General features: G+C 46.6%; 1 protein-coding gene across 1 annotated transcript; it reads left to right on the plus strand.

Annotated features, from left to right (window-relative positions):
• Positions 1-1,130: 1,130 nt before the first annotated feature.
• Positions 1,131-6,181, plus strand: LOC116440325. The gene is made up of 4 exons (XM_032100965.1): positions 1,131-1,488; positions 1,757-1,897; positions 2,798-3,214; positions 3,386-6,181. The coding sequence occupies exons 1-4, from the start codon at positions 1,330-1,332 to the stop codon at positions 3,446-3,448; spliced, it is 780 nt and encodes a 259-aa protein (XP_031956856.1). The 5' UTR covers positions 1,131-1,329; the 3' UTR covers positions 3,449-6,181.
• The last annotated feature ends 2,550 nt before the right edge of the window (positions 6,182-8,731 follow it).

Below are 8,731 nucleotides of genomic sequence, written 5' to 3' on the forward strand. Positions count from 1 at the left end.
CCTGTCCAGGAGCTGGTCCTTCTTCTCTTTTAGTTCATATCAGGTTTTCAGTTTCCCACTGAATTTAATAGGCTGACTTTCTTAGAATTTTTAAGATCTAAACTTAAAATGACTTATGTTGTTATGATAGTTCACTGATTGATGTGGCTGCTGTGGTTTTACGCAAAGGGCAGGGTGATCTCATTGCTATCTCTTTTAAAGTGATCAGCAGTCCTTGATCTGTTTTACACTTACAATATGAATATTTAGGAATAGCTGAAAAGAGACACAAAAGTATAAGCATGCAGAACAAACTGATGGAGCAGCCCCACCACTTTGTCCTTCAGTATAGCTGAGCAGCCTGCAGATAATTCAAGCCTTTACAGAGTGTCTCCTGCCTTAAATAAAGTGATTGCAAGGGGTCTCGATGTGCTTCCCAAGTCCTGCTGGCCCCCCTATTCCTGATATAAGCCGGGATGCCATTGGTTTTTTGCACACCTGGGCACACACTGGTTCTTATTCAGCTCCTATCGACCAACACCCCCAGCTCCTTTTCTACCAGGCAGCTTTCGAGCCACTCTGCCCCAAGCCTGGAGCTTTGCCTAAAGTTGCTGTGACCCAAGTGTAGGACCTGGCACTTGGTCTTATTGAGCTCATACCTTTGGCCTCAACCCATCAATCCAGCCTGTCCAGATCTCTCTGCAGAACCTTCCGGAAGCAGACCAACATTCCTGCCCAGCTTGGTGTCGTCTGCAAACTGACTGAGATCTATCCCTGACCCCCTTTTCCAGATTGTCAAAAAAGGTATTAAACAGAACTGGCCCAAATACTGAGACCTGAGGAACCCCACCCATGACTGGCTGGCAGCTGAGTGTAACTCCATTCCCCATCACTCTCTGGGCCCAGCCCCACAGCCAGTTCTGTACCCAAAGAGCACCATGTCCAAGCCATGAGCAGCCACTTTCTCCAGAAGAATGCTGTGAGAAACAGCATCAAAGCCTTTACTAAACTCCTGTGAAACAAGAGCCACAGCCTCTCCCTGGTCATCTTGTCATGGGAGGAGCTCATGTCTGTCAAACAGGCCTTACATGAAGTACCTCAGCTTCTTCCTCTCCTTTGTCTCTGTGTTACCCCCCAATCCAGTAAAGGCTGGAGATTGTCCTGAGCCTCCTTTCATTGCTAATGTACTTATGAAAACATTTTTTGTTGTCTTTTACAGCACCGTGTGAATTAACTTCCAGTCAGGCTTTGGCCTTTCTGACTTTCTTCCTTCATAACCTCTCAAAAGCTGTGTAGGCCTCCTGCCCCTTCTTCCAAAGGTGCTAAACTCTCTGGTTTCATGGGAGTTCCATGTGTGTTCCAGGAGAGTTCCACCTGAGTTCCATCCAGTGCCCTGGCTGGCTGGGCGGGGTGCGGCCATGGAGCCCTGGTGTCTGTGACATCGGAGGGGACACGTCCCCACACCGCGCACGTTGCGGTGCCGCCGCTGCAGTGCGGCTCCAGCCAGCGGTGAGTGCGGCAGGCGGGGCAAGGCTGGGCTGAGCGGGGGCCAGGCCAGGAGCACCAGCACCCGGGGGAGCTTCTGAGGCTGGGGAGAGGGTGCGGGGCTGTGGAGAGCACCTCGGGCAGGGCAGGTGTTGCCCTCGGGGCCAGTGCTCTCAGGGCTGCGGGGATGTGCCCTGTGCCTGGGCCCTGCATTTCCTGCCCCGCTGCCCCAGCCACCATCTCCCTGCTACCCAGCTCCACTGAGCCCCTTCTCTCCCTTCTCCTCATTCAGGCCATGGCAGGAAGGATCACCAAAATCCTGCTGGTGCTGGCCATCCTCCAGCACACCCTGAGGGCAGATGCTCAGTCAGCGCAGACCACGGCAGAGGTCCTGACGCAGCATGAGGAACAGCGCAGCCAGATGACTTGGCTGGTGAGAAACACTGTAAATACTCAAGTGACTGGGCAGCTGGGAATAACTCTTGATTAGTCTGTGTGAACAGTGAGTTTAACAGTGCCTGCATCCTGCTTGGGTGCCTCTGCCCAGGTGTTGTTTCCTGCCTGCTCCTCATCTCTGTTTTCCAGTTCAGGGGCCTGGGTACATGGAGAACAACTGGCCTTACTCTAAAGACTGAGGCAAAGAAGGCATTAAACACCTCAGTCTCCTCCTCATTCTCTCTCACTATATTTCACTCCCATCCATTAAAGGATGGAGATTCTTCTTAGCCCTCCTTTTTGTTGCTAATGAACTTAGAGAAACATTTTTATTCTCTTATATGGCAGTTAATATATAACCAGATTAAGTTCTATTTGGGCTTTGGCCCTTCTGATTTTCTCCCTCCACAACCCCATGAAAGCTGTGCAGTCCTCCTGAGTGGCTGCCCCTTCTTCCAAAGGTCATAAACTCTGGTTCCATCTAAATTCCACCTGGTTTCTTTCCAAAGCCCAGTCTGGCTGGGCGGGGTGTCACTGTGGGCCTCTGGTGCCTTTGACCTGAAGGGGAACATGTCCCCAGATGCCCCGTGTGGCAGCATCACTGCTGCAGTGTGGCTTGAGGCAGCAGTGAGTGGGGCAGGCTGGGGGAAGGCTGAACTGAGGGACAGACAAGAAGCACCAGCACCCAGGGTGCTTCTAAGGCTGGGGAGAGGGTGCAGGGGCTGTGGGGAGTGTCTTGGGCAGGGCAGGTTCCACCCTTGGGGCAGGTGCCCTGAGGGCTGTGGGGATGGCTGCCCCTGTCCCTGGGCTCACGTTTCAGCAGTTTCCCCTGATGCCCCAGGTACCATCTCCCCACCACCTAGCCTGCTGAGCTGCTTTCTCCCTCCTCCTCCTCCAGGCCAGAGCTGGAAAGATCACCAAAATCCTGGTGGTGCTGGGCATCCTCCAATACACAGTGAGGATGGATCTTCCGTCAGTGAAGGTCACAGAAGAGCTCCTGAGGCAGCATGAGAAGGAGCGCATCCTGGAGATGACCAGGCAGCTGATGATGGAGCAGAGGATGCAGAAGCAGTCTGGACTCACCCCAGGAAGAATGCTCCTCTTGGCTTGCCAGGAGTGGTGGTTCTGGGTCAGTGCTGAAATCCTCCTCGTGCTCTTTGGGATCTACTGGCTGCCCAGGCAGAGAAGCTCTGACTGTGATGATGGCAGCCAGTGGGAAACCTCCACCAGTGCCCAGGAGCAGGTAGAGGAGGAGGAGAAGGACTGGAAGGATGATCCTGACTCTTATGACACTACAGAGAAGCCCCCGAATAGGGTAGGGACCTCTGGTGCATTTGCCAAGCACTTCCCAAGAATAACACTCTGAGGGCTGCATCCAGCCATGAGAGCTGGCAGTGCCTACAAATTCCTGAATGCCTGCAAGGACATGATTCACTTTCTGCTGCTTCTGCCCCTGAGGCCACTCACTGTGCACTTTTTCCACTAGAGCTGGGCACTGTGGAGGATCTGCTGGCGAGACACCCCTGTGGCCGTGGGGAGCAGCGACTAGAAAACGTGCTGCGCTACCTCCCCTCCTGGCTAAGGAGGCAAACGAGTTCAAATCCCCGCTTCCTGTGCAGCCCCTGCAAATGGTCCCAGTTGTGATGCTCCCCCTGCTAGGAAGTGTGGAACCCTTTGTAAATATATTCATAAAATTTTTTGTTTGTTTTAATAAATCCTGTTTGAGCAAGAGAGCGTTGGGGGATAGTGCTCCTTGTCTCCTGAACCACAAAGTGGGTCACCTTAGTGGAGATCAGGTTGGTCAGGCAGGACCTGTCTTCCACAAACCCATCCTGGCTGGGCCTGATGCCCTGGCTGTCCTGTAAGTGCCACATGATGGCTCTTGAGCTGCTCCATGACCTTCTCTGGCACTAAATTCAGGCTGACAGGGCTGTATCTCTTCTCACTGTCCAGTTTTGAATACCAGAGACTCTTGAACTCATGTCCTCCTGGGCCCAGCTCTGAACAGTGCCTGCAGAGGTGCAGGGGGTTGCTCTGCATGCTGTCACAGGTGCTTTCTGGTTCCTACCTCTCACATGGTTCCTTCAGTGAGATGTTCTGTTTTCTGTATATTGACAGAAGAACTGGATTGCACACCCAGCACCCAATTTATTCTTCAGCTGGAGGGCTGAGTATAGACCTTTATTTCAGAATAGGCAGTAGTGTTTTGGGGCAGAAGACCATATGGGCCACCAAAGCCTGTACCTGTAAGGCTTTAAAAATATTCAGACAGTTTTTTATTGTTCAAATATAATTACTGACAGCACCTTTCCAGCTTCTTCCCTTGAAAAATTGTGTCCAGTCACCTTGCAGGGCCTCTTTTTACACATCCAGTGCTGACTCTGAATACTCACTTTGCACTACAAGCATTTTTTAAACAGGCAGTTTAAACACAATGTGTTTGATATAAGGACAGGGGGTATGTTGCATCAATCTGTTACCCTTTTACTTGTAGGGCATCTTTGCCTGTTGCAGTGCCTTTATTTTAAATCACTAAGCCAGAGGCCACATTAGGCAAATCTTTTTCCTTGATTCATGGTCTCTGAACCCAACATTAAGTGTGGTTGCCACCCTACCAATCCTTTCCCAATGAGTAAAGGTGGGGAGATAAACACCCCTTAGCTAATATGCTTTGTGGTCCTGTCAATCCTTGTGACGAGATAACTAACACTGTGCTATTTTGCTCATCTGTATTATGTATTACATGTCAAATAAAGTTAAAATAGCTTGAAAAATCTAATTTGAATCTCCCAGCATCAGAAAATTCAGCATGAAGACAGAATGCTAACTTTTCAAGAGTACACTGGATTTTACTTGGCATCCCTATTCAAAATATGTGAAGTAACATCCAGTAGATCTCCTCACACTGGCAATGAAGACAGGTGAAATTGTGCCCCACCTAACAGTGCTAAAGGCAGGCTTGGTGGATATAAAATCACACAGTTTTTATCATACAAGGCAGACTGTCTGCTAATAATCCTTAGGAATTAGAGAATTAAAAATTATTAGAAAGATTGGAAGTTTTTTGTTGTTTTAACTTATTTAAATTCACTGTATTATACAAAGGAGATTTGAGTGCCTTCATGTCATTAATTAAAAATGTTAGTAACTTCACAGAGACTGAACTTCAGAAAGCTCACTGCTTTGAAAGATTCTATCAGTGTAGAAACAAATTCTTTATACTTAAAATGGAGAGCATAATAAAATCCATAAGGATATTGCCTTGCCTAAAGGAAATTGTGAGTGGTAATCTTCTGTTGATTCTGTTGGTGCCACTATTTCACTTGGGGACTCAATAATAGGGAGTGGGAAGGAAATTATTTGTTTTATCCCAGAGGAGGTTTTGAGATTTTTTTTTTTCCTTGTGCAGTATAGAGAAAGAAAACTGATATCCTGAAAGTTTTCAAGGACTGGTAATCTGAAAATTATGGGTCACTTAATTTTCAAGTACCTTTTTAGAGGAAATTAGTAGGAATTATTGAATAGAAGCATGACAAGCTGTAAAAACTCCCAAAGTCCACACTTTAAATTTTTTGTTTTATAAGAGCTGTGAAATGGAGATCTCCAATTGAAAAAGGTGATTTATAAAAAATTCTCAATCAAAGTTTAGGCTCAAATAATTTATCACAGAATGGTTGTGGTTAGAAGGGACCTGGTGGTCCAGCCCCCCTGCTCAAGCAAGGCACTTAGAACATGTTGTCCAGACCATGTCCAGGTATTTTTTTAAATTACCTCTAAGGATGGAGACTCCACCAGCTCCTTGGCCAACCTGTGCCAGTTCCAAGTCACCTCTACAGTGAAAAAACGTCTTCTGATATTTAGAGAACCTCACGTGTTTTAGTTTGTGGCCACTGTCTCTCACCCTGTTGTTGAGCATCATTGACAAGAGCCTGGCTCTGTCCTCTTAGCACCCTCCCTGATATCTGTGCACATCAGTGAGATCCCTTCTGAGCCTTTTTCTCTCTGGCTGAGCAGTGTCAAAAACCTCACTGAAATCTAGACAGACGATATCCACTGTTCTCCCCTCATTTACCAAGCCACCCAATTCTGATTTCTGAAAGCAGAGATGAAACAAGGGTGACAGGATTATAAAGGTGGAAACTGCATAATGAAAATTGAGAGATGTGTGGAAGGTATTTCTGAAGTCCAATAGTAGCTTTTAATATTCTTCTATACACATAAGATATATTGTGTAAATATATATGTGAAGGTTATATGCTAATCTTGTCTTGCCTTAGCAATCTTGTCTGAATACAGAAAAAAGAAAAAATACATTAGATCAATGAAATAAATTTCAGACTGACTGGCATAGCATGTTTTCGAGCTGTTCTTCACTGGATTCCTGTTCCTTTCCAATCCTACCCTTTTCCTATCCTCTCTAAGCCTTCAGATCAGTTATTTCAGTTATGCTGCAGCTGGACATCTGTAAAGCAGAGGTGATGCTTCTTCCTTTGCCTGTCCCTGCTACTGGGATTGCAAATTACTCCATGTGGAACCAAGTCCTTCTGCTTTATCCTTCTACAAGCTCCATGTTTAGTCTGAGTGCATCTCCATCAAATTCCAGATCCCCACCTCATGCTCAGAAATGGGGAACTCCAAGATTTAGAGGGATGGTTGAAGCGCAGGACTGAATTGAACAGTGTGAAAATGAGACAGGCAACAGACACAGCAGATTCTGGGTGTGCTTTGAGACCTTCTAGATCCTCAGGTAGCTGCTTCTGGGGTTTTGGAGGGCTCCCAGAAATCCTCTGAGGAAAGTCAGGGTGGCAGTACTTCAGGATGGGGAGAGATAGAGGAATCATGGACTCCTGGTAAGCCCTGGCAGCCTCTCATGAGCTCTGCCAGCTGCTCTGGTTAAAGGGATGCATTAAGGTTTTGGATTAAGCTGACTCCTGACAAAGCAGAGGAAAGAACCCCCTGAGCAGCTGTGAAGGGAAAGCCTATATAAAGGCCCACCTCGGGGCACATAACTCTGTCCATCATTGTCTTTCACAGAGCCAGTAATGGCCATTGCTTGTTATGTAAGCTGAAATATTTTTCTCCATTTTTGGCCTTCACAATGACGTATGAAAACTGCTTATAAAACTTATCTTTTCGTTAACATTGCAAAGACATAACTTTGTTCTTTTTGATAGTAAATATGCTTTGTGTTTGTATTTGATGTTAGTAATTACAAATTCTTCCATGTAACAATTCAACAGATTTAGTTTATCTGTCACAAAAATACTTCTTTCAGTGTTGTTCTGCACATCCCCACTCAAGACGGCAAGATGTTTAAAGGGGAGTGTGCTTTCTCCCATGAAAGCAAGACTAGTTTTTTGCCTACGCACCTTCGTAGCAGACCACCTTCCTCCACTCCAGCTGGATAATGCACTTATTTCTGCTGTTTCCCAGTCCCCTGCCTGTGTGGCTCTTCTGGAGAGTTTCAGCAGCTGAGTTAAGGAGATCAGTCAGCAAGAAGCTCCCAAGTTCATGGAGGAAACCTGAGTGTTAATCTACACCCCATGAAAATGTAGATGCTCTGTAAGGATGTACAGGTCCGTTGGTGACACAGAGGGTTTTACAGTCAACACTGCCTACCACAGGAACCACTTTTTCCCTTCAAATATTCGTGTTTACATGGATCCGATCTGGTACATCCTTCTACCTTTCTTTTAGATGCAGAACTCAACAGCAGATCAAACTTGAGAGAATGAAAACAGCCAAAGAGCTTCCAGCCTGATATCACAGCTGCTGTGGTTGCAAGGGGTTAATTTCTTTCTTTTTCTTTAATTAAATAATTCGTGTTTGCTGGCGATCTAGCCATATCCAACCATTTGATCTCAGGACAAATGAGAAGCAATCCCTTGCTTCTAACTAACATTAGCTTCTGTTATACCCTCAGGTTTCAAATATTCAGCATCCAGCAGTTTTGCCTCCCCAAGAAGGAAAGGGACTGGGGATCACTGTGCCCCAGCCCATGTTCCGCACAAGCTCCTATTATCAGATTCCCATTCCTGTTGTGCATCCTAATCTCTACTCTCTAAGCCACAGACTGCATGTGACCATAATCTTCCAGACAGCTCCACCTGAGCCAGCTGAAAACCAAAGAGTCTTGGTGAATTTCCATGTGCAAGGTCATTCTTGGAGATTGGGAAGGGCGACCTGTAAAGTGAAAAGCAAGTTTGTCAAACACAGCAGAGTTTGTTTGCCTAAATATAAACATGTAAGGTCACTTCGGACACCCTCATGTTTGCAGATGTTTGCAGAGGGCTGGGAGACATGCTACAGGGCTTCTTCCAAGCCATCCCTTCTGGAGATACAGCTAATGGACAGATGGGGTATGCAAACAACAAATACAATCTCCGATGCACTTATGCATCTGAATCCTACCCTCAGAAGCAAAGAGGAACCAGAGCAGGAAAAAAGCCTCAACTCTGGTGTGCTAAGTAGCAGCAGAAAATCATTCCAGAGCACAGCAGAGGGTGGCTGCATCTGACAGGCTGGCACGAGGAAAGGCTGAAGTGCTGCCCCTTCCCAGACCTTGCTCATTTCCAGAAGGACAATAAGGTCTAATATTCACTCCAATTGTCAGTCTGACCAATAAACCTCACTGTCACAGAAATAATGGTGATGAGAAGAAGTTCTGGTTTAGGTGTGTCAATAGTTTTTAATAGGATTTGTCACACAAGTATTCACCAGCGAGAACAGAGACTGGATTATACGTTCCTACATTTGTTCTTGTGCCCAGGTAGAGAAATTACTGTGTGGAAAAGATCACATTGGAAATTGCTTATGGTTTGGATTTCAGCAG

This window comes from Corvus moneduloides, chromosome 2 (genome assembly GCF_009650955.1).
Source record: "Corvus moneduloides isolate bCorMon1 chromosome 2, bCorMon1.pri, whole genome shotgun sequence".
In the NCBI taxonomy this organism is placed as follows: domain Eukaryota; kingdom Metazoa; phylum Chordata; class Aves; order Passeriformes; family Corvidae; genus Corvus; species Corvus moneduloides.